At 33.8% G+C, this 27,136-nt stretch overlaps 1 protein-coding gene and 1 pseudogene across 1 annotated transcript; both read left to right on the forward strand.

Moving 5' to 3' along the window:
* The first annotated feature begins 229 nt into the window (after positions 1–229).
* Positions 230–4,775, forward strand: LOC124232700 (olfactory receptor 4A47-like; annotated as a pseudogene).
* A 7,478-nt stretch (positions 4,776–12,253) lies between these two features.
* Positions 12,254–13,198, forward strand: LOC124232701 (olfactory receptor 4A47-like). Its single transcript, XM_046649639.1, has one exon. The coding sequence runs from the start codon at positions 12,269–12,271 to the stop codon at positions 13,196–13,198; it is 930 nt and encodes a 309-aa protein (XP_046505595.1). The 5' UTR covers positions 12,254–12,268.
* Positions 13,199–27,136: the final 13,938 nt, after the last annotated feature.

Here is a 27,136-nt window from a genome sequence, read left to right on the forward strand (position 1 = left end):
TAGCCTAGAATTGACTTGTCATTCATTACATATCAAATCATTGAGGACAGGCAACAATGTCCTATTCAATTTGGTAACCACTGTGTCCATGACTCATTTGCCACAAACAGATACTGTTAATTGAATGAATAAATAAAATATTAAATTTATAGTACATTTAAAAGGTTTCCCACTTGCTTTGTAGGTAAAGTGCTTCTAATGTCTGAAGTCAGCATCTAATAGAGTTTAGATGGAACCAAGCAACAATGTGACTTACTTTGTCCTCTTGGGCCTCACACAGAATCCAAAGGAACAGAAAGTCCTCTCCGTTATTTTCTTGTTCTTCTATATTTTGACCATGGTGGGCAACATGCTCATTCTTGTGACTGTAACTTTCACTAAGAGCCTGGACACCCCAATGTACATTTTTCTTGGTAACCTGTCAATTTTGGATGTCATTTATTCCTCTTCCATTACCCCCAGGTTGATTTCAGACTTGTTCTTTGGGACAAACACCATGTCCTTCCAATATTGTATGATGCAGCTCTTTACAGAGCATTTTTCTGCTGGATCAGGGGTGTTTCTTCTGTTGGTGATGGTCTATGACCAGATGTGGCCATCTGTAAGCCCTTGCATTATTTGGCCATCATGAGGAGGTGGGTGTGTATTTGGCTGCTAGTTGTGTGTTGGGTTGGAGGTTTTCTGCACTCAGTAATTCAGCTTTACACTATTCATGGGCTCCCATTCTGTGGACTGAACATCATTGATCATTTTTTCTGTGACATGTACCCCTTATTGAAGCTCATCTGTACTGACACCTATGTCATTGGCCTTTTAGTGGTGGCCAATGGAGGACTGATCTGCACTTTTGCTCTTACTCATCTCTTATGGTGTCATCTTGCACTCTCTAAAAAACCTTAGTCAGGAAGGGAGGCTGAAAGCTCTCCAGACCTGTGGTTCCCACATCACTGTGGTTGTTTTCTTCTTTGTTCCCTGTATTTTCATAAATGCAAGACCTGCAGAGACTTTCCCCATTGACAAATCATTGAGCGTGTTTTATACAGGCATGACTGCCATGGTGAACCCATTAATCTACACTCTGTGAAATTCAGATGACGAATGCTATGAAGAAACTCTGGAGAAGAAATTTCATATCTTGTAGTAAATAAGTTTATTACCTACCATGAAGAGAGTCGTTTCACAGTAGGGTCCATTTCCTTGCAATGCAGAAGTCTTCTTAAATCTGATACTGACTTTCTTCAAAGAATTTATGATAATTATAATTAAGCAAAGAACTATGTGATTGTGCTATTAATTACTGCTTCTCTCCCTTGTTGGGGATCAGAACTGGTCACCTCAAAATATGTCTCTTTGGCTGGATTATTTTTAAGAACAAAAGACTCTGAAAGAAACTTTGCCCTCCCCTACCTGCCTAAAAGAATTTAAGATAAAAGGCCTGTCCCCATGATAGGCCATCACCATAGATAACTCTGGGTATTGATAGACTGAAAGAGTCCTTGCTAAACACACTCTTATCAAAGTTCTGTTTACCAAATATTTGCTTTTCCATTTCCATGTGAATTGCCCTCCTCCCCTTTGAAGTCCCAAACCACCACCACCAACATTCTCTTTTGTCCTTATCTAAAGATGCTATTCAAGGTGACAACTTTGGCCATTCTAGGGAGATGCTCAGTTTTCCTGAGTGTCTCCCAAGTACACACATTACAAAGCTTTGTTTGATTTTCTCCTATTTTTTTTTTTGAGGAAGATTAGCCCTGAGCTAACTACTGCCAATCCTCCTTTTTTTGCTGAGGAAGACTGGCCCTGAGCTCACATCCATGCCCATCTTCCTCTTCTTTATACGTGGGATGCCTACCACAGCATGGCTTTTGCCAAGCGATGCCATGTCCACACCCGGATCCGAACTGGCGAACCCCGGGCCACCAAGAAGCGGAACGTGTGAACTTAACCGCTGTGCTGCTGGGCCACCCTGATTTTCTCCTGTTATTCTGTGTCATGTCAATTTAATTTATAGCCCAGGCAGAGGGACTCAGAGGGTAGAGGATTTGTCTTCTTTCCCTACACCCTGCTAAAATGTAGGGTCTTATAATGTCCTGTTTATCACTTCACCTAGAGCAGTAATGCCTATAAAGCAAGGAGTCAATAATATATAATGAATTAGTGAGGACATTTTTATTTAGTTACCTTAATTTTTAATCAATTTATACATTTCTCTTTTTTGCTTTTTTCCGAGACTAAGTATTATTTCTATTCAGATTCTCGTCATTTAAGTTCATTCTTATAATTACAGTATTTAAAGTACTTAATGCTATATACCCTGTCTTCTTTGTGAAATTTTAGTTGCATTATATATGAAATTTTTAATGTAATACGTCTAGATTTTAAAGAAAAATTGAAGTGTAATATATAATAAGTAATAAAAATGCAAACTGTACAAAACGGGATAAAGTGAGGATAAATTTCTTATTTATCTCTGTTTAGTCTCCAGTCCTCTTCCCCAGAGGCAGTCACTTATCTTTTTCTTAATATTCTTCAGGTAATAATCTTTCCAAATGCAAATGCATTCAAATATATTTGTGTTTTTTCTGTGTATGTTAATACTTGCATTTGCTATGCAACATCTTGAAAAGATTTCCATACCAGTCCATATAGTTCTAACAGTTTTTCTCAAACCGTATTATACTGCCTTATAAACATATATTAAAATTAATATATGCATACCTCTTCATGCTAGTCCTCTTTTTCTAAGACAAATAATTTTACAATAAATATGCTTTTGAATATGTGCAAGCATGAGTTCCTAGAAGTGAAACTGTTGTACGTATTTAAATCAGTGGTCAGATACTGTATGTATATGAAATGTTGGTATTCATAGTTACTGTCAAACTAGCATCCTTGAGGACATACAACCTGCCACACTCCTGCCCACCATCTATGAGGATACTTTTGTCTACAATCTCAACAAACAGCACCTGATAAATATTTATGGCATACATCTTGATGTTATTTTATTTAATTTTTTATACTTTATTTAAAATCCTTTTGATATAATTGAATTTGAGCATCTTTTTGCATTTACTATGATTTGTATTTCTTTTCCTGTGAGTTGTCTATTAATATCTTATATGTATTTTATTCAATCGATCTTTTGCATATTGATTTCTGTGAGTTAATTGTGTACGGGAAATGACACCTTTTACTATTGTTCATGCAGTTATTATTTTTCTGGCTTCTGTTATGGTTTTGACTTTATTATACTATGTAGAATGCTTTTGGCATGCAAATTGTTTTTTTTTTACATGTGATATTTATTTACTTTTAGTTTTTTGTTTCTTGCTGAAAGACTTTCTCCACTTCACTCTTACCAAAATATTCTTCAGCTATATTTGGCATTTAATTTTTAAGCATTTTTGTGGTCCTTATCTTATTTTAAAACTTCTAATCCATCTGAAGTTTATTTGGTATAGGAGTTAAATAGGGATTGCATTTTAGCTGTTTTTCTAAATTTTAGTTGTTTTTCATAGTTGCATAATTATCTCTTTGTCATTGATTTGAAGTCCTGACTACTGTTTTCTAAACTCCCATATATATTTGGATCCAACTGAGGACTCTATTCTATTTTGTTGGTCTCTTTATTCAGGTACCAATTGACACACAATGTAGTTGCTTTGATATATAATACATTTTGGTATATGATACGACTAGCAGTCCCTCATTACTATTTTTTTTCAGAAGCTTGTCTAGTCTTGCATGTGTATGTTGCAAAATTAAGTTTAAAATAAAATAATAAATTTAAATAAGAAAATAATATAAGTTGAAAATTAAAGTAAGTTTACAATTAAATTGAAATGTTTAAAATAGTCTAGTTAGAAAAAGTTCAGTTATTATTTTCAAGAAGATTCAATTTAAGAAGATTAATTTAGGAAAAGTTTATATCTTTAGAATATTGAAGAGAATATATCTTTTCATTCATCAGGTCATCTTCTATACCCTTGGGTAGTGCTTCCATTTCCTGCCTGTGTTACTTTTCCCTTAGAGATAGCTGCTCTTCTTCACTCATGACCCTAAAATGCCAGCTGACACTTAGGCTGTAAAGATAATCATCTCTTCCAGGAAGTGCATGACTCAAGTCTTTGCTGAGCATCTGTTGGTGCTGCTGAGATTGCTCTGCCCATGATGGATGCCAGTGACCGCTATGTGGCCATCTGTAAACCCCTGTACAATGAAATCATCAAGAGTGACAAGGATGTGGCTTCCTCTTTCAAGTGGTTTGAGCCAGAGGTTTTGTCCTTGCAACCATTCAGATCCTTGTCGCAGTCTGGCTGCCTGTCTCTGGCTCCAATGTCATGGATCTTTCATGTGTAACTTGAACCTTCTGTTGAAATTCGTCTTCATGGGCACTCATACCCTTCATGTCTTTGTTGCTGTCAAGAGTGAGTTCATCTCTCTGTTAAATTTTTCCTCTTGATGGTCTTCTATGTGGTCATCTTGTACTTTCTAAGGATGTATAGCATGCAGGGGAGATGCAATGCTCTCTCCACCTGTCTATCACATGACTGTTGTCATCTTAGTCTTTGTGCCCTGCATATTTATATGTTTGCACCCAATCGCCACCTTCTCCGTTGATAAAGCAGTGGCTGTGTTTTATACTATGACAACTCCCTTGTTAAACTTCTTAAACATACACACTCAGAAATTTAGAGGTGCAAAATGCTATGAGAAAGTTCTGGAGTGAAAAAGTGACTTTGAGAAATAATCATAACAATATAAAATGAACTTATCCTTTAAATGGAGAAGAGAAAAGAAGATAATTTCTATGGTTCAGAGCCAAATGAACACTATTAGTTAAAAGTATGTTGATGTCATCCTATAAGCACATCAAGGAAAAGTCCAAGAGGAAAATTATATATCATTATAAAAATATTCTATTTAGATTTATGTATTTCCCAAATGGTTGTAAAATTTTAAGGTAGCATCAAAATTAGAGTTTTTATAAAATTCAGATTATCATGACAGTGTTAAATTTAGTAAATTTGTTGTTGGATTGACATACCTACCTTTTAAATAAATTACTCAGGTGCATCTGAAGTCAATGATCTTTGCATACACTTTGAGCTATTTTGCTGTAGTTTATGTTCACATAATGAGCCTATTAATGCAGTCACCTTAGTTCTTAAATTTATTTTTTAAATTATGTTCCAGAATATATAACAAAATTTGCAATTTTAACCATTTTTTAAATAAATGTGTTTTTTTTGAGGAAGATTAGCCCTGAGCTAACATCTGCTGCCAATCCTCTTATTTTGCTGAGGAAGATTGGCCCAGAGCTGACATCTGTGCCCATCTTCCTCTACTTTATATGTGGGACACTTACCACAGCATGGCTTGCCAAGCGTTGCATGTCTACACCCGGGATCCGAACTGGTGAACCCTGGGCCACCGAAGCAGAATGTGCAAACTTAATTGCTGTGCCATGAGGCCAGCCCTCCCAATTTTAACCATTTTTAAGTGTTCAGTTCACTGGCCTTAAGTTAATTCACATTGTTATGCAAACATCCCCACCATATATTTCCAAAACTTTTTCATCTTCCTAAAACTGAAACCACACCCATTAAACAATAATTCCCCGTCTCTGAGCCCCAGGCAACCAACATTCTACTTCCTGTCAACGAATTTAACAACGTTAGTACATCATGTAAATGAAATTATATAATCTTTGTCCTTTTGTGACTGTCTTATTTCACTTAGGATGATATATTGTATATTAATCTATTTTTTAGCATATGTCAAAATTTCCTTCCTTTTCTAAGCTAAATAGCATTCCATTCTATGCATATACCTCATTTTGCCTATACATTTATCTGTCAGTGGACACTTGAGCTGCTTCTACTAGAAGGACCTACAACTAGAATATACAACTATGTATTGGGCGGCATTGGGTAGAAAGAAAATAAGAGGAAAAGAAAAAGATTGGCCACAGATGTTAGCTCAGGTGCCAATCTCTAAAAAAGAAAATCTGAATATATAGGAATGTTTTAGGTCTCTAGTCTCCTTATTCTTTTTTTTTTGTGAGGAAGATTTGCCCTGAGATACTGTCTGTTGCCAATCCTCCTCTTTTCTTTCCTTGAGGAAGATTAGCCTTGAGTTAACATCAGTGTCGATCTTCCTCTACTTAGTACGTGGCATGCCTCCACAGCATGGCTGATGAGTGGAGTAGGTCTTCACCCGGGATCTAAAGCTGTGAACCCGAGTGGCTGAAGCAGAGCGCATGGAACTTTAACCACTCAGCCATGGGACTGGCCCCTCTCCATATTCTTTTTTTGTAATTTCTACGTCTGCCATATCTGGGTTGATTCATTCTTTCTCTTTCTGCCCCCAAATGGGAGGTCTAACATTAACTCTTCCACATTATTTGGACTAAAAGTCATTGTTATTGTTATCTTAGCTACTTATTCAGAGTGAGAGCCTTTTTTTCTTCATGATTCTAATGTGTGAAAGAGATTTTCTGTATCATTTTTGTAAGCAAATTTTGGAGACATGGGTGATAAGATTTAGTATATTAGAATGATATATGACTATGATTGTTCTAATCATGATATGATATGATTAGAAATATTAGAGCATATTGTTTGAATTAGACAGTCCTAAGATAAAACTTAATTTTTCCACTTAGAGTTTGAACTTCTGCAAAACACAACATCTTGAGGATTCACTTAAAGAATAATGATAGAGACATTATCAGGATCAAATAAAGAATTCTTGGAAAGCTCTTAGTACCACTGAATGCTTAATAGATGTTAGTTATTATGAACATTCTTTATTACTGGAGTCTGAGAGTATAATAGAAATATTCACTAATCTAAGCTTTCTGTGAGCTTTAGAAGAAATGATACTCTGCATTTTTTCCTGTTGTGAAGAATATTCTGAAAGCTGACTGTCATTTTAGAAGCTCTTGGGTACTGGAATGGTTTCCAACCTCCTCGGCCATTACTGAACCTCTGTCTCCTGGTTTTCTAATCTACGTTTCTAATCTACATTGCCTCCACTTTCTTGGGGCTGAGTCATTTGTGCGTCTAATTTTCTCCTGACAAGTCCTTTTTGAGGAGTCAAGGTATTATTTTGTTATGAATCTGAGGCCAACAGAGCAGGCAACCAGAATATGAACTGAGAAAATAAAGGGAGATACTTGTCTAGAGAAGATAGTATGTGATAGAGGTTAAGAGAAGGCACTACAGTCAGATTTCCTGGGTTTCAATGCAACCTGGGAAAAGTTTTAAAATTCTACGCCACATATTCTACATCTGTAAAAACAGTAATGATAGTAATTATCTCATAGAGCCATTGGGCCAGATAGATGAGTTAATATTTGTTAAGTGCTTATAACAGTGCCTGACACATAGAAAACATTATAAAAGTGTTTTTAAAAGCAAAGATATGACCTTGATGAGTATGATTAATTACTCTTTGCTCTTCTGAGCTCACCAAACAACCCTAACCTATAATTAATTCAGCTCTAATTAAAGTCAGGATGAAGCTAAATGAAACCTTATATACCTATATCTATCTATCTAATATCTATCTGCATCTATCTCTCTATCTATCTACCTATCTCATCTATCTATATCATACGTATTCAAGCAAATATTACCTTAAGATGCTGAACTATGCTGATTGGTAGAATGAAAATTACCTGGCCAAATTTACACTAAAATATAATAGGCTTTTCATAGCATCCAGGGCTAGGCACGGTTGCTCACCACTCAAATACAAGTCTCTGTAGATTTATCCAGTACTACAGTTTACCATGTTGCCTATGTTTCAGTCCCAATGGCTTCATTTTTGCCCTAAGGTCTCAGCACTAGTTCTTTATCCCTAAAATGCTTGCCTTTCAGAGGTCTGCACGAGTGGCTCTTTGTTATTACTCAGTTTTCACTCCAACTGCCACCTTCTAAGAGAGGTCTTTCTTAATCATCCATGTAAAGCCATCCTCTTTCTCCTTCAGTTACTGTCTATCAAACAAGCCTGTTAATTTTCTTCTCAGCATTTTTCACAATCTGATTCATCTGTTTTTTGTTCCTCTCTTCCAACTAATATATAAACTCCATAAAAATAGAAGCATTATTTGTTTTGTTCACTACTACATATCTAAGTATCTAGAACAGAGATTGACACAGAATAAATGCTTAATAAATATTTACTCAATAAATTACCGTCATATCCATGTAATACTCTTGAGAATAAATGCATTTGTAAAAAGAAACCTTCTTAACTGCAATGCTTCTGAAGTTGATGATCTTCTACCTTGCTGGTAAATTGAAATGGAGAATTTCAGATTAGTCTGGTGTATGTCAGAGTTCTCCCTTGAAGAGATAGAATCATATCTAGAGAGATTAATTAGAAGGTACTTACTACATGAAATTATAGCATAAAGAACTTTTGGAAGAGCTAGAGTCACAGATTCTAGTCTGAGTGACAAGAAACAATTTGCATAAGCACCCCTGACAGGACTGTCAAGCTAAAGGACATGCTGTGTCTGCTGACACCATAACCATGCTGGCACTGGCTAACTGCAAAGGTGCCATCACTGCTCTGACCTAGAACCACTCTGACTCTGTTGACTTCATACCAGAAGCCAGCCTCAGATAACTAATTTCTACTTTAAAGACTTGCACAGATGATCCTGGTTGGCAGAACTAAAGTCACATGTCTGCACTCAATTGTCAAGGAGATCTGGAAAATGTAGTCCTTTGGATTTTATGTTGGGAGTGTGGACACTACATCCTCCGGGACACTAACAAAATGTCTGTGTGCATTCAAAGTTTTTGGGCAGCCACACACCTTTGGTTTTCAGTACGGTTGCTGATGGAGGCTTGTGTAAAGTATTTTATTTTATCTGTTAGATAGTTGTCCCTGTTTCTGTTTGCAATACACATAAGAAATAAGGGAGTCATAAAGGACCACAAGTAAGTTAGTGAGTAGAAACATTATTGATACTATAGAGAGCTGTTGATATATTCACTTAAATTTTATTGAACACCTACTCTGTAAGCATTGTGCTTAGTGCTCAAGCAGAAACACAAATAACTGATATTTCTTAACCTTTCCTGTATAGTAAAGCATGTGATTTAGTAGCAATTTTAAAATAGCTCTTCGATCTTAATTTTGAAATATTTCAGATGGAAAATTTCCCTAATTAAAAAAATATCTAAGTTATTTACTCCCACTTTAAAAGACTTGAAAAAATAAAATCCAGATTCCTTACTAAGCTCCGTACTGCCCTGAAGAGTATGGTTCCTATTCATGTCTTCAATTCCAGTTTGTTTTCTCCTCTGTCTTCCCTATTACCTCTATGTATACTGACCTTTCAGTGTCTTGAACTTGCTACGCTCCTTTTTTTTTTTTTGAGGAAGATTAGCGCTGAGCTAACTACTGCCAATCCTCCTTTTGCTGAGGAAGACTGGCCCTTAGCTAACATCCATGCCCATCTTCCTCTACTTTATACGTGGGACGCCTAGCACATCATGGCTTTTGCCAAGCGGTGCCATGTCTGCACCCCCGATCCGAACTGGCGAACCCCGGGCTGCGGAGAAGCGGAACATGCGAACTTAACCACTGCGCCACTGGGCCGCCCCGGCTGCACTCTTTTCAAAACTGAAACTACATGTAACAGTGCTTCCAATGGAAGCAACTTCCTCTCCTTTGGGTCTCAGTTTAAACATACCATTTAGGAAAGACCTTCTCTGATGCCATTATCTGTGATAGAATTCTCCTTCTTTTCTGTCTCAGTACCTTGTTTGTTGCCATTAGCACTGATTAAGATTATAATTATTTTATTAAAAAGTCCTCTTATTTATCATCTGTCTCTCTATAAGAGTATAAGGTTGATGCAGGCATGGGCTTTTATATGATTTTTTCCCCATGTTTTATTAGTTGCTGTGCCCTCTTTCATAGCAGAGTTCCTGATATAAAATACGTGCTCTAATTTTTTTTAAATAACCAAAAATTGGATAGTTATTTTATCTAAATTGGTGATAAAATTTTTAATGTTTCTAGCCACGCTTCAAGACAGAATAAATTGAGTATTAAACAAAAGGAAGGAAACACTTGCTAGGACAAATGGGGACACTTGATAAATTAATCTTCACTGGAGCAAAATGACTCAGATGATAATTTATTCTTGACTGGCAATAGTATCATAATTGTTCTAAAGCTATTTTTTTTCTCCATGTTACATCTTTCTGATCCTAATTATGTGATTTGTCCTGGTCGTATGTTTACTTATAGATGTACTTTTAAATGTTGTGGCAAATCCCAGTGAATTTAATTAAGGTAGAATTAGTCTTGGATATATTCCAATTCCAGGACCCAATGATAAATGTGGTTAGAAGGAATAAAATGACCAATGATCTTTGCCCCTGTTGGGAAGCAGAAGATATCCTCTTAAGAACTTGTATAAATTTTTCAGGAGGTGCATTGTTATATTTAAAGCATGACATAAAAAAAAAGCACAAGAATGTCTCTCAAAATCTCAAGACAGATAGTCTGGCCAGACCAACATGATAGAATGAGAAGGGCTAAGCAATTGAATGGTGTTTTCCTATTTTGAAGTTCATAGGACAGAAGTTACTCAGGAAAAATTTCCATGGGAAATGGTTAGTTGCTGTCTTCTTGTGCAAACATAGGATTTGCTTGCCTTTTTGGTAAATTGTCCTAACGTGATAAATGTATTTTTCTATGTGTACCATGAAATTCCTATTAAATAATCTACAGTGCAAATAAAAATTATCTTCTAAATAATCAGTTGACTCTATGGAGAAAATGAACGGACAGCTGAATGAAACCAAATATATCCTCAAGTCATAATGCATCTTTTTGTCCTCTGTTGTCATACGGGATTAATGAAAAATTCCAGGTTCCTGTGAGTGAGTTAAAAAGTCTTCCTTCAGACTGTGAACAAGCCTCCATAAGGTAAGACTAACAGTAAATAGTGGCAACTGGGTTTCACAATTGTGTTAATTTCTTCATTCTGTAAGAAATTAAATCACTTTGAAATAAACAGATTCCAAGCCTAGTTTTATCACTTAAAAATGTGTGCTTTGGGAAATTAATTAGATGTTCTGAGCCTCAAGATCTTCAACTGGGAAATGGGGATTATAGTTCTTGTTACTGTAAACAGTAAATGGAATACATTAAATTGTGCGTATGTGATTGGAATCCACTGCAAGAGTTTTGAGCAGTGAAGTGATATAATCAGAGTGAGATTTAAAAGGGAATATTTGAACTGCTTCAGGAGAATAAATTATTGGGGACAGAGTTAATTTGGAGAGTCTTGGTAGGAGGTTATTGCTGTGGGCCAGGGAGGAAATGGGGGTTGGGAAATGATCAAATTTGTGATACACTGGAAAGTAGAGTCAACAGGATTTGTTAAGGTCTGAATAATAATTTGAGAGCACTAAAAGAGTGAAGGATGCTGTGAGATTTATTGTCTGAACAATAACATGAAGGTAGTACCATTTAATGAGATGAGGAACACCTATATGTATCATGGAAAATTAAAAATTTAGCTTTATAAATACCAAATTGACAGACAATTGGAGATGTCCAAAATTTGAGACTTAGCATGTATGTTTGAAAATTAGTGGAGAGAAGGAATGGAGACGCAAAATAGAAGTGCTTCTGCATTTATTGGTCACAGAAAAGTGATCTGTCCATCTACAGACCTTAAGAAAGAGGTCTCAAGAGGTCTGAGATACTCCAGGTCAATGACTTTCCATTCACAATTTGATATACTCACTTTGAATATGCAAATTACCTTGGGAGTCAGGTATTAGGCATTTCTGACTTTACAAATGGTGCACCTTTTCATAGGATTCCCTTATCATCTTCTTTTGTTCTTTCACTTTTCCTGAAAAAACTCAGCTAAAGCACTGCTTCCTCTCGGAAGCCGTTTCTGATTCCAGTTTGATTGATATATCCCTGCATTGTGACACTTAGCATTGTGTGAATATTATTATAATGGCACTTATTATATTGACCTGGATTGCACTGATCTCTCATTGTGCATCATATCACCAAGGGTAGGCGACTATGTTTTATTCGACTTAGTAACCAAAATGTGACACATCTGACACAAATAGATATTCTGTACACTTTCTTTTAATTGAATGGATAAATAAAAGATTAAACATATAATGCATTTAAAAGTTTTCCCTCTTGTTTTATAGGTAAACTGCTTCTAATATCTGAAGTCGGCACCTGTAAAGACTAAATGGAAACTTGGAACAATGTGACTTACTTTATCCTCTTGGGCCTCACAGAGAATCCAAACGAGCAGAAAGTTCTTTTTGTTTTGTTTTTACTCTTTTACATTTTGACCATGGTGGGCAACATGCTCATTATTGTGACTGTGACAGTCAGTAAGAACCTGGACTCTCCGATGTACCTTTTCCTTGCAAGTCTCTCATTTATCGATGTCCTGTATTCCTCTTCCATTTCCCCCAGATTGATTTCAGACTTGTTCTTTGGGGAAAATACCATATCCTTCCAGTCTTGTATGGCCCAGCTCTTTACAGAGAACTTTTTAGGTGGATCAGAGATCTTTCTTCTGTTGGTGATGGCCTATGACCGCTATGTGGCCATCTGTAAGCCCTTGCATTATTTGGTTATCATGAGGCAGTGCGTGTGTATTGTGCTGCTGGTAGTGTGTTGGGTTGGAGGCTTTCTACACTCAGTAATTCAGCTTAGCAGTATTTATGGGCTCCCATTCTGTGGCCCCAACATCATTGATCACTTTATGTGTGATATGTATCCTTTAGTGAAACTCGTCTGTACTGATACCTATGTCATTGGCCTCTTAGTGGTGGCCAATGGAGGACTGATCTGCACTGTTGTGTTTCTGCTCTTACACTTCTCTTATGGTGTCATCTTGTACTCTCTAAAGAATCTTAGTCAGGAAGGGAGGCGGAAAGCTCTCCAGACCTGTGGTTCCCACATCACTGTGGTTGTCTTCTTCTTTGTTCCCTGTATTTTCATGTATGCAAGACCTGCAGAGACCTTCCCCTTTGACAAATCATTGAGCGTGTTTTATACAGTAATAACCCCCATGCTGAACCCATTAATCTACACTCTGAGAAATTCAGAAATGACCAATGCTATGAAGAAGCTCTGGAAAAAAATAATTATGTCAACTAGTAAGTAAGTTCATCATCCATCATAAAGAAAGTAATTTGGCATTAAACCCATCTCTGTTGAGTGTAAAAGTCTTCATAAATCTGATGCAAACTTTCTTTTTCTTCAAAGGATTTATGATAATTATAAGTTAAGGATAAACTGTGTTTGTGCTATTAATAGCAATTTCTCTACTGGATGTAAGTTCTATAATATCTTATTTATTATTTTACCTAGAAAGGTGAAATGCATGGACAGTAGGGAGCCAACAAGTAATATGTAATGAATTAATCAATGAAATTTTTATAGTGTTGCACTAATTTTTAATTAATTTATGTATATTTTTATTACTTTATTTTTCATTCTTAGCCCTATTTTTAGTCATATTCTTGTCTTTTATCTTCATTATTTTCATTGTACTAGTTAGGATATTCAATGATTTATAGAGTATTTTTTTTATTCAGTTTCATTTGTGTTACATATGAGCTCTTTAGTGTAATATTTTACCTTTTTAAATAAAAGTTTGCACGTATAATAGATGATAAATATTAAAAATAGAATCCTTACTAAGTGGTAATAGTGTAGAATAAACCTCCTACTCATCCTTCACCAAAGTCTCCGAGTTCTTCCAGATGTAATCACTACAGTCTGTAAGATTTTGCAATTAATAATCTTTGCAAATATAAGCACATTTCATATATGTCTTTGTGTTTATATCTGCATATAAATTTTGCATTTTACTACTCAGCCTCCTGAAGATCTTTCCACATCAGTCTATATAGATTGAAATCATTCTCAGTTTCCTCATATTGCTTAATGCTCCTTTATCGAGATACACTAAAATTAATTTATCCAGTCCTCTTCATGTTTCCCCCAATCTTTTTCTATGACAAATTATTCTGCATTGAAGTCTTTATGAAATTGTGTAAGTATGAGTTCATAGAAATGGAATTGCTGAGTCAATTGGTATGTGTATTTAAATTGTTGATGTTCACAGTTATTGCCAAAATGCCATCCATGAGCTTGTACTAAACTATACTACTGCCCTCAGTCTGTAAAATGCTGTTTGACCACATTCTCAACAATCAGTGCTTGATAAACATTTATGGTATTTGACAATCTGATTAAAGAAATTATGTTTCAATTATATGGCTTAATTTGTAGTTAATAAATACAGGTGAATTTGAGCATCTATTCACGTTTGAAATGATTTGTATTTCTTTTTTGTGAATTGCCTATTAATGAATTTTACCTGTTTTACTTGATTGCTGATCTTTTCCATACTGATTTTTATGATTGAGTTATATACTAAGAAAATTAATCTTTTTACCATTGTGTGTGTAATTATTATTTTTCCAGCTCATGATTTATTTTCCATGTTTTTATACTGTGAAGAATATTTTTGGCCATATAGAAATAGATTTATATTTACATAATCAAATCTTTTACATAATCAAATCTTTCAATATATTCTTTGGCCTTTCTGTCTTTTAGAAAGACTTTATTTCAGTATTATCAAAATATTCTTCAATTTTTTCAATATTTAATTTTCTTCATTTTTGTAGTTTCATATTTTATGTTTAAATTTTTGATCTATCTTCACTTTATTTTGATGTAAGGAGTTAATTAAGATTAAATTTTAATTGTTTTTCTAGATGGCTATTTTCATAGATGCATAATTAATTTTCCCCACTGCTTTGATTTCCCAACTTTGTATTCTAAAATAGGGCACATGTTTGGTTCGAATTCAGGGCTCTATTATCTTCCATTGCTCTCTTTAATCCTGTGCTATTTAACACAGGATGCAATTGAATTTGATTTATAGTACACTTTGACATCTGAGAAGCTTAGCATTCTTTCATTACTATTCCTTATCAGAACTGCGTCTATTCTTGCATATTAATGTTTTAAAATTGAATTTCAATATGTTAGTCTAGTGTAAACTAAGTTTAGTTAGTATTTTCAATAAGATTTGATTTAGTAAGAGTTTATATCTTTAAAGAATTGAGAATTCTTATCCACAAACTGAGTGAATCTTTTCACTTAGCAAGTTTCCTTTTATGTTCATATGGATCTACTATGGTTCTTTGCAAATTTAGTATTTTTGAGTTTGTTTCTTATTGTGCTATTATAATTAGGACCTTACCTTCTATTATATTTTCTGAATATCTATTTCAATGTAGGAAATCTGCTTTTTTAAATTTTTCAGTAAGATATAATCTTCACATTGCATCATTTATCCTCTTGTAGTCTAACTTCTGCAAGTTTTGACAAATACGGACAGTTTGTGTAAGCACCATCACAATCACTATACAGAATGTTTCATCACCAAGAATACTTCCTCATGTATATTAGTAGTCATCTTCTCCCTTCCTCTCCAAATCCTGGCAAAAACTGATCCATTCCTCTTCTAATAGTTTTGTCTTTTCCAAAGTGTTATATAAATTGAATCATACAATATATAGTCTTTTTGTCTCCTACATTTATTGAGGTATAATTGACAAGTTAAAATTGTATATATTTAAGATATACAAATGTGATGATTTGAGAGAGAGATATATATATATACACACACACACAGTGAAATGATTACCACAATCAAGCTAATTAACATATCCATTATCTCATCTTATTACCATTTCTTTTGATAAGACCACTTAAAATCTACTCTCCTAGCAAATTTCAAGGATACAATATGGTGTTATTAACTATAGTCCCCATGCTGTATATTAGACTCCCAGGAATTATTTATCTTATAACTGGAACTTTGTACCCTTTTGAGAAATATCTCCCACTCCCCTACACCAAGTCTCTAGTAATCAACATTTTATTCCCTGCTTCTATGAGTATGACTTTTTTAGATTTCACATATAAGTGAGATCATACATATTTTTCTTTCTGTATCTAACTTATTTCCCTTAAGGTGCTCTAGGTTAATCCATGTCCCCAAAGGCAGAATTTCTTTCATTTTTATGGCTGCATAATATTTCATTTGTTTATAGGTGTCCCATTTCTTGGGCAAAGAAACGGGGCACATATAAATCTAATGAACACTTAGGTTGTTTTCATATCTTGGATATTGTGAACAATGTATCAGTGAACGTGGGAGTGCAGATATCTCTTTGAGATACTGATATCATTTCCTTTGGATATATAGCCAGAAATGGGATTGCTGGATCACGTGGTAGTTCTATTTCTAATTATTTTAGGCACTGTTTTCCGTAGTGGTTACACCAATTTATGTTACCACCAACAGTGTACAACAGTTCCAACATTTCTATATCCTTGCCAACATTTCTGTGTTTCAAGGGCATTAATTTCAATTATGAAGACTCTGCCCTCATGATCTAATCATCTCCCAAAGGCTTCTCCTCCTAATTCCATCAGTGGACATTAGGATTACAACATATGAATGTTGGGGGACACAAACATTCAAACCACAGTAAGTGTTCAATTTTACTCTTTTGCATATGGATATCTAGTTTTCCCAACAGAATGAAGAGATTTTCCTTTCCCCCTAGTGCGTTCTTTGTCCCCTTTTCAATGATCAGTTGACTGTATACGCATGAGTTTATTTCCGAGCTTTCTGTTCTGTTCCATTGGGCTATGTATCTCTTTTTATGCTGGTACCATACTGTTTTGGTTACTATAGTTTTGTATTATATTTTTAAATTAGAAGGTCTGATGTCTCCAGCTTTGTTCTTCTTTCTCAAGATTGCTTTGGCTATTTTGGATTTATTGTCCATAAATTTTATGACTTTTTTTTACCATTTCTGTGAAAAATGACACTGGGATTTTGATAGGGATTGCACTGAATCTGTAGATTGGTTTGGATAGTATGGACATTTTAACAATATATATTCTTTCAATATGTGAACACAGGATATCTTTAATTTATTGGAATCTTTGATTCTTTCATCAGTGTTATATAATTTTCAGTGTACAAATCTTTCACCTCCTTGGTTAAATTTATTCCTAAATAACTTATTGTTTTTCTACTATTGTAAATGAGATTATTTTTTAATTTTGTTTTTGGATAGTTCACTATTAGTATAAATAATATACTAATTTGTTTATTTGTTGAATTCATTAGTTTTTTTATTAGTTATAACAGTTTTTGATGGAGTCTTTAGGGTTTTCTATATATAAGATCACATCCAGTATGTAGTATATTAAATCTGGCTTCTTTCTCTTAGTATAAGCATGTGAGATTCATGCATATCATTGTGTTCATCAATAGTTCATTTTTATTGCTGAGTAGTATTCTCTTTTATAGAAGTATCATTTTTCAGTTAAGACATCTCTTGATTTTTTTCCAGATATTTCAATTTATAAACAAAACTATTATAAATATTCATGAATAGATCTTTGTGGGAACATAAGTTCTCATTACACTTGGATAAATACCTGGGAGTGGAAGAGCTGGGTTTTATGGCAAGTGTATGTTTGATATTATAAAACACTTTCAAACTGTTTTCCGAAGTATAGCATATGGTTTTCCTACTAGCAATAAATGATGTTTTTAGGTTTTCTCCACCTTTTTCAGAACTTGGTATTGTCAAGGTTTTTATTTTAGCCATTCTATTAAGCCAGTAGTGATATCTTGTTGTAATTTTAATTTGCATTTCCTGAATGGCTAATGATGTTGATCATTTTCATGAGCTGTTTTTTGCTATTTATATATCTTCCTTGGTGAAATTTCTGTTCAATTCTTTTGACTATTTTATACTGAGTTGTTTATTATTACTGAAAGTTGAGTGTACTTTATATATTCTGAAAACGAGTCCTTTATCAGATATGTGATTTGCAAATATTTTCTCCCAGTCTGTGGCTTGTCTTTCCATTTTCTTTAAAATACCCTCTGAAGAGCAGAATTTCTCAGTCTTAATAGAATCCAATTTACCGTTTTTTTTCTTGTATTGATCATGCTTTTTTTTGTTATGTGTAAGACATTTTTGCCTAACTCAGGGTCATAAAGATTTTCTCTGATGTTCCTTTTTAGAAGTTTTATATCTTTAGGTTTAACATTTAGCTCTATGAGCCATTTTGGGTTAAGTTTTGTTTATGGCTTGAGATATTGATCAAAGTTCACTTTTCTGCAAATAGATATCCAATTATTGCAGCACCATTTATTGAAAAGATGACAATTTCTACAATGAATTACCTCTAGTACTTGTCATAAGTCATCAAATGTGTGGGTCTATTTCTAGACTATCTATTCTGTTTCATTGATCTACATGTGTAACCTTTTTATAATACTATATATTAAGTTCAGAAAGCAGTAGTGTGAGTCCTTCAACCTTGTTCTTTTCAAAATTATTTTGGCTATTCTAGTTATTTTGCCTTCCCATATACATTTTTGAATCAGCTTGTGAATTTTGACAAAAAAAATTATAGTGGGATTTTGTTTAGAATTGCATTGAAACTATAGCTTATATAGGAGATATGAATTTTTAATAATAATGTCTCCCAATTCATGACTACAGTATATGTCTCCATGTATTTCATTTTTGTTTCATTAGTACTTTGTAGTTGCATCACACTATAGCACATATTTATAAAGGATTCACAATTTTTGTTAATTTAAATGGTACATTTAAAAATTAAAATTTCAAGTTGTTCTTTGTTAGTGTATAGATATATGATTAATTTTTGACGATGTATCCTATGACATTACCAAACTCACTTATTAGTTCTAGCAGCTGTTTTTGTATTCTTTGAGATTTTCTAGGTATGTGACTATTTTGTCTGTGAATAAGGACATTTTGATTCCATTCTTTCCAATACAATACATTTTATTTCTTTTTCTTGCCTTATTGCTTCAGTTAAGACCTACATCTGGTGTTGAACATGAGTGGTGAGGGAGGCCATCTTTTCCTTGGTCATGATCTTAGGCTGAAAGCATTTGGGTTGTCGTCATTAACTATGATGTTAGCTATAGGGTTTAGGAGATGCCTGGTATCATATTAGGGGGTTATCTTCTATGCTTAATCTGCCAAGTGTTTTTATCTTAACTAGAAGTTGAATTTTGTCTCAGTATTTTTTGCATCTATTGAGATGATCATATGATTTTAATTTCTTAGTCTGTTGATATGTTGAATTACATACATTGATTTTCACATATTGAATCAGCCTTGCATTCCCAGGATAAATCTCACTTGATCATCATGTATAATTTTGATTTGCTAGAATTTTGTAGAATATTTTTGCACCTATATTCATGAAAGAATCTGCACTTTTAAGCTGTTTATTTAGTTTTGGTGTCAAGGTAACTCTGTCCTCGTAAACGGATTTGGGAAGTTTTTCATACTCTTCTGTATTTTGGAAGAATTTCTACAGAATTGATATTATTTCTTCCTTAAGTATTAGTAGAATTCCTGAATGAAGTTATCTACCTTTGCATTTTACTTTGTTGAAAGGATTTTTTTCTATAAATTCAAGTTATTTCATAGCAAAAGGGATATTCATGTTATCTCTTTCTTTTTGAGTGGGCTTTTGCAGCTTGTCTGCTACAAAGAATCTTCTCTTTAAGTTGTCACATTTATGAGCATAGAGCTGTCTGTCGTATTTCCTTATTATCCTTTTAATATCTGTAGGTTTCTATTATGTTCTCTTTTTCATTCTGATGTTTATAACTTGTGTGTTTTCTCTTTTTCATTCTGATATTTGTAACTTGTGTGTTTTCTCTTTTTATTTCTGGATTAGTCTGGCTAGAAGTTTATCAGTTTTATTGATTTTTTTAACAAATTGTTTCTTCATATCATTTGTTTTTCTCTGTACTTTTTCTGTTTTTAATTTCATTGATTTGTGCTCTTTATTATTTCTTTCCTGTTGCTTGCTTGGATTTAATTTGTTCTTTTTTCTTTTATTTTTTAGGTAGGTACTTAGATAATTGATGTGAGATGTTTCTTCTTTTCTAATTATACATTTAATATTAATTTACATCTAAGGACTGTGTAATGGTCCTTTATATATAAAGACTGTTTTAGCTGTAACCCATGAATTTTTAAAGGCTTTTTAAAAAAAAATAGTTAATTAATCTAAAATATTTTTGAATTTCAGTTTTGATTTTTTCTTTGGTCCTGGGTTATTTATAAGTTTCTGTTTAATTTCCAAATATTTGATGATTTTTCCTAAATATTTACTGTTATTGATTTCTAGTTTAATTTCGTTAATATCTAAGAGTATATTATTTATGATTTGAATCGTTTTGCATTTGTTATTGTATTTTTTATGGCCCAGAACTTAGTTTATCTTGGTGAATATTCCATGTTCACTTGAAAAAAATGTATGTTCTACTGGTCACTTAATTTCCAAATATTTGGGAGATTTTATGGATTTTTTTCATTTTTGATTTTGAATTTATTTTCTTTTTTGCTAAGGAATATGGTATGTATGATCAAAATTCTTAAGAATTCATCATTTCTTAGTCCCAATATGGTTTATTTTGGTGAATGGCGAATATTGTATATGCACTTGGAGAAAATGTATATTCTGTTGTTTTTGTCATTAAGGTCAGGTTGGTTAATAGTGCTATTCAGTGTCATCTATCTCCTTACTGATTATCTGTCTACATTTATATTGACTAATGGGAGAAATGAGTTGAATTCATAATTAAAATTGTGGGTTTACTTTGATTTTATTTCTATTATTTTCTGCTGCATGAATTTTGAATTTCTCTTGTTAGAGGAACACACATTTAATGTTGTTATGTGTTCTTGGTGAATTAACTCCTTTTTCATTATGTTATAGTTCTATTTATTCCTGGTAATATTTATTTTTCTGAAGTCAGCTTTATCAGCATATTTACTCCACCTCACTTTTGATCAGTGTTTACATAGTATATGGTTGTGTATTCCTTTACTTTGGCATATCTATCTCTTTCCATTTCAACTGATTTTTTGTAGACAGTAAGCATATTGGGTCTCGTTTTCTATCCAATCTGACAATCTTTCCTTTTACTTGTGTTTAGACCATTTTTTCTTCTTCTTCTTTTTTTTTTTTGAGGAAGATTAGCCCTGAGACAACTGCTGCCAATCCTCCTCTTTTTGCTGAGGAAGACTGGTCCTGAGCTAACATCCATGCCCGTCTTCCTCTACTTTATGTGTTGGACGCCTACCACAGCATGGCTTGCCAGGCGGTGCCATGTCCTCACCCAGGATCGGAACCCGCAAACCCCAGGCCACTGATGCAGAATGTGCTGGCCCCTAGACCATTTTTATTTAATGAAATTGTTGATTTCATTGTCTCAAAGTGGTGTCTTTACTGTTGGTTGTTTTAACATTGTGCGACCAAGATCCAGTCATTGTATTTGTTTGGTATTCTCTCAGGTGACTTTTATTTTCTAATATCCACTCTCTCATTTTAATCTATTTTAGTGATTTAAGCTATCTATTTTTCAATCCCAAAATGGTCCATTTAATGGTCATTTTAAAGCTATAGATTTGTTAGAGACCAGGTCACTTTTCTTATAGACTATTCAAAAGTTTAAAATTGTTTGAGTGCAAATTCAAGTATTGTTTAAGTCATTCCTTACTTTTTGGTACTTACTATGAGCTAATGGTAGCTAGAACTAAAGGCTCGAAGGGATTCAAGTTCAACTTTTTTAGCAAGAATTCTTCATTGCTGGGGTGAGTACTTCCTATTACATCATAGTAGAAGGTATATGTTGATGCTAAGTTTGAAGTGCAGGTTCTGGTTGTGTCAGTCTTTTTGCTTCATTTTAAAGTTTTCCATTAACCTTAACCCAATAGTTTCAGTATCCACTGGTTATATTGCTTATATCTATTATGTCATTAGGGGTTTTAAAATGGTGATATTTTAATTCTAATATTTCTTCTATTAACTGGATTTCTTATTTAAAAAAGGAGTTTCCCTCACTTTTCACACCCTTCCCTGAAAGAAAGTTCATACAAGAAAGACAAGATGAATCTTTTTTTTTTTAAAGATTGGCACCTGAGCTGACATCTGTTGCCAATCTTCTTCTTTTTTTTCCCTTCTTCTCCCCAAAGCCTCCAGCCAGTACATAGTTATATATTCTAGCTTTAGGTCCTTCTGGCTCTGCTTTGTGGGATGCAGCCTCAGCATGGCTTGATGAGCAGTGCTTGGTCTGCACCCAGTGCCCAGGATCTGAATTGGTGAAATCCTGGGCCACAGTGTGAACTTAACCACTCGGCCATGAGGCCAGCCCCAAGATGCATTCTTAATTATTTCACTTTATTTAACAAACTTCACAGTAATAATTTGGTGCCCTAGTAATTCCAGTTGTGACCAATGAGTTTAGTATCTCATCTATTGGCTATAGTTTAATTCATTGCACTTCTTACTCTTTTTACTGGACACTTGATTCACCTTAGTTTAGTGAGAAGCCTTTCAAATGTGTCCTCTGTCTTTTTGGTATGGCTACGTTAGTGTCTGAGAGCTTCTTTGTTTTCTTATACTACTAAATATCCAAGCCTCATCTTTCACATTTCTGCACTGTGACTGGAATGAACCATTTTTCTGAAGAGCCCTGATTCCTTATGCTGATGAATCATTTTTAGAGATTATAACCTGAGTATCGGTTTTCATATTGCTCCTCCATTTTATTAGTTCTAGGCATTTTCAGTGAGTAAGACTAGAAATAAATATTATTGGAGAGAATATAAAATGACTCTTCTTATTGATATTTTTAATTCACAGTTTTTATTAACTTATTTGATATCCAATATGACAAATCTTAGTTCATTAATCTATTTCAATTTTACCTATTTATTTTATCCTACAGTATACCTATTTTAAAGTAACAATGCTGCTACTACTAAAATATAACTGCTACTCATTGCAGTTTAAGATTTCTTTGCAGTTTTTTTGTCTGTAGAATATACGATCATATTTTTTGTTTGACCTATTTTCACGAAATATAGATACATTTTTAACCATTCAATAATCATTGTACTTGGAAGGTTAATTAAGTCCAAGATGGGGAAATAGGAACCAGATTTACCCTCCTGCTTAAAACAAGCAAACAAAACAGAAAAGAATGTATGAAATAATAGTTTTCAGGATGCTAGATGTCAGAAACAATTGACAGTAATAACTGAGAAATGGGAAGTGAAGAAGCTGAGCCCTAGAATTGTCCCAGTTTATTGCCTTTAAAAAGTTTCCATGTCATGGTGCAGAGAGGGATACCTGAGAAGACCGTGGTAGACTCCTTGAGTTGAGAAGATGCAGCTGAGAGTGTGAAGAGATCAAGGCACCGAGGCAGACCAAGGCAGCTAGAATTCTGAGGGTAGAATACCAAAGAGAACAGAGCTGGAGAGAGAGAGTGACAGAGAGAGTATACTGGAGAACTGCAGAGGCTCTCCCTCAGTTATTCATCAGCGTACAGCTCAGTGCATGCATTTGAGGAAACTACTTGAGGCTGGGGGCAGATTTATTTAGATGGATTAGAGAGAAGAGTGCCAGGGCTTTGAATTCAGTACTTGACTATTTAGGGAGATCTTGCTTCAGTAGTGGGACATAATTAGCCCTAGACTGAGCACTACTCCAGACCTGCCTAATAAACCATAACAGCAAGCATTAAAAAAAAAAATACAGAAAGAAGACATCCAAAACAATCAAACTACATATTGTATTCAGAATTTTGAGTGTATATTAATGTGAGATATTGATCTGATTATTTTCTTGTGATGCCCTTGTTTCATTCTGGTATCAGGGTTATGCTGAGCGTATAAAATGAGTTAAGAAGTATTTTAATTTCTCTTGTCCCTGAAAATGTCTAAGTAAGGTTGGTACTATTTCTTGATTAACTGTTATATAGAGTTCATTAGTGAAACTATATGGGAATGGAATTCTGTTTGGGGAGGGGAAGAATTTTAAAGAATTAATTTAGGTAACAAGCATAAAATTGTTCCAGCTTTTAAATATTTTACTGTATATGTTTAGAAAGTTGTGTTTTTCAAAGCAGTGGTCCATTTTCTCGTAGTTGACAAGTATACTGTCACAAATTCATTTATAATATCCTTTTGTTATCTTTTTGAGATCTGTAGAATCTTCAGTGATGACACTCTCTTTATTCTTGATTCTGATAATTTGTTTTTTCTCTTATCTTTCCTTAATCCGTTTTGCTACGCACTTATCCATTTTATTAATTTTTCAAAGAATCAATTCCTAGGCTTATATATTTCATCTATTTTTCAATTAATTTCCATTTCATTGATTTCTGTCTTCTATTTACTATTTCCATTCTACAGTGTTCTCTGGGTTTATTTTGTTTTTCCTTTTCCAGCTTCTTGAGATGGAAACAGTTCATTTCTTACATTTATTGTTTTCTAATACTTGCACTTAAGGCTATAAATTTCTCTCTAAGCACTCCTTTAGCTGCATCTAGTAAACATATATATAATCTTTCATATATGTTTCACCCATATCTTTCATATCTGCTCTATATGCATATGGTATATCATTAACTTTCTGCTGAACAATTATTTTTAAAAATGATCTTATTTAATTTATACTGTGTTGCTTAATTTATAAATAATTGGGAAATGTTATATTTTTCTTATCAATTTCTAATTGAATTACATTATTCTAAGATATATATTCTGTATTATTTAACTCTGTTGGAATGCATCACAACTTTTTTGTGGCCTAGGGTATTGTCTATTTTGGTGAAAGTCCTTGGGTGCTTTGAGATAAATGGAATAGTCCCACAACTGTGTTCTGTTTCCTCACTCCCATACTATCACAGATTCTACCAACTTGCCTGTCTGAAACTATGTGAAAAACTTTATCTTCATTTGAAATAAGTTTTAAATGACTTGTTCTAAAATCCATGTTCATCATCATCTGGAAGTCAGTTCAGATGTCATCTGCGAAGATACAGTTTAAGCTGAAACAAGTTTGCCGGTTTTGAAGGTTATGATTAAACAAGAGAGTTTTTAGGTATTCCACTTCTGCCCAGACTGTACTTTTCCCTTTTGGTGGTTTGACCTCAAGTTGTTCTTTTTATGATTTGCCCCCCATCAGAAGACATCGTTCTGAAAGTCCTCTTCTACGTGGTGATTATGCTGATGGCGTCTCTGGAGATGCAGAGTCTACCTTCAAAATCATGATTAAAGTCCCAGTGAATTTAATTAGAGAGGAATCTTCCCTGGAGATGCACCAGCTGAAGGACTCAATAATAACACTGTGGTTCAAACGTAGACAAAGTGTGTACAGACCTTTGCCCTTACCTCAGAAATGTTTGCCTGTTTCAATATTCACAGGACTGGCTTTTTCAGGAATTGAAATGATGGATGCAGAGCATAGTAAAGTATGTATATAAAATTACTCTCCATCCTTCAGGCAAGCCAAATTCAGTGATGCTGTTTGAAGACAGGCCAGTATACCTGATTGAGAATCAAAATGTTGTTAAGGCTATTTCACTTTTATTGGTGTAAAATGCAAACTAAAAAACATTTATCTCAACAATTCCAAATTTTCTCTCCCACAAAGTTATTTTTTAACGTGAAAATATTGATTTACTATTTGTCTATTATTAGGACAAATTCTGCTGACAATGAAGTTTTGATTTCTTTGTTCACAATCAAGATTCAGACTTCTTTAGGTTACAGACACTCATACTCATTTTGAAAATCCCAGCAATTTGTTAGCTAACATTTTTCTGAAAGACTGAAATGAATCAGACTACCTGCAGGCATGGACAGAGTTGGTTACATGGAAACAGGTCAAAGTCCAGTGACGGTGCATGTGTTATTTTGCTCTCTGTGTTCACAGAAATGGCAGCAGTGCATGAAGGACAAGGGGGAAGGCAGCACAACGTGGAACCTAGGTGTAATGACTGTCTCATTATGCAGGTAACCCAGAAAGTATATTTATGCATAAGATTTTGAACTAGGCTTTACATTTACAGGAGTGCTTTAGTGGTATGGGAATTCACAGACTTAAAAGTTCTCCTTTGTAGTTCTGATAACCAGCAATATTAAGGATCCTTTGTGATCGCTAAAATATATGGAGGTTGATTCAATTGTAATACTCTTTTGCATATTTTCATATGAAAAAGTTTTAAAATAAATTTACCTCCTCTTACATCAGTATTTTTCAAAAATAATTTCAAGTGTGACTATTTAGGGATGTTATAATGGGCAGATATTTCTAAATCTCATGATAGTTTCAACTGATATGTTCTCTAAATGTCGTTTGTTAATCTGTCAAAATTAGAGGATGATGTAGCATGTTACTTCAATTCCTGTTTTTCTGTTCACAGGTGAGCTTCAGCATTTATCATATATTTGTTGACCATTTGTATGTACTCTTCATTCAACATCTTGTTTATATGATTTGCCCACCTTGCAGTTGGTTTGTTTTTCTTTTGTTAATTGCTTAGAACTCTTTGTCTGTGTTGATGTTAACACTATATATGCCCTCTAAAATGTAAATTTTTTCCGCAAACTACTTTTGTCTATTGATATTATGGTATCTTTTCTTAAATCCTTAAAATTTTTTGAAATCTTCAAATATGTCTATTTGGGATTTCAATTATTAGTTAAGAAGATTCTTCTAAGCTTAGAATGTAGAAAGACAGCTCCTTTATTAACTGGATGATAAATATAAGTTAAATCTTGCTTTAGTTTTTAATTAAACCTTTAATTTATTTTTATTTTATTTTTCTGTAAGATATTAGCCATATGTACAATTTTATTAACTTCCAGATGGAAAGCTAGTTGTGGCAACCCATTTATATAATAATGTATCTTTTTCCCACGTACGTCTCTAATTACTTGTCTCTCCATTAGTCTGTAAGATTACTGAGGTTAGGGACTATTTTTTAAGCAGCCTTGTATTCTTATAATCTCTGAATGTACTGGAACATGATAAGTCATAATGCCTATTTGTTGAGTGAATAAACAAATCACCTTAAGATTTTAGGAAGCCACTAGTAATAATCCCATTTACAGGTAGGTTTGTTCTCAACTCTGAAATAAGA

This window comes from Equus quagga, unplaced genomic scaffold (genome assembly GCF_021613505.1).
Source record: "Equus quagga isolate Etosha38 unplaced genomic scaffold, UCLA_HA_Equagga_1.0 1080_RagTag, whole genome shotgun sequence".
In the NCBI taxonomy this organism is placed as follows: Eukaryota; Metazoa; Chordata; class Mammalia; order Perissodactyla; family Equidae; genus Equus; species Equus quagga.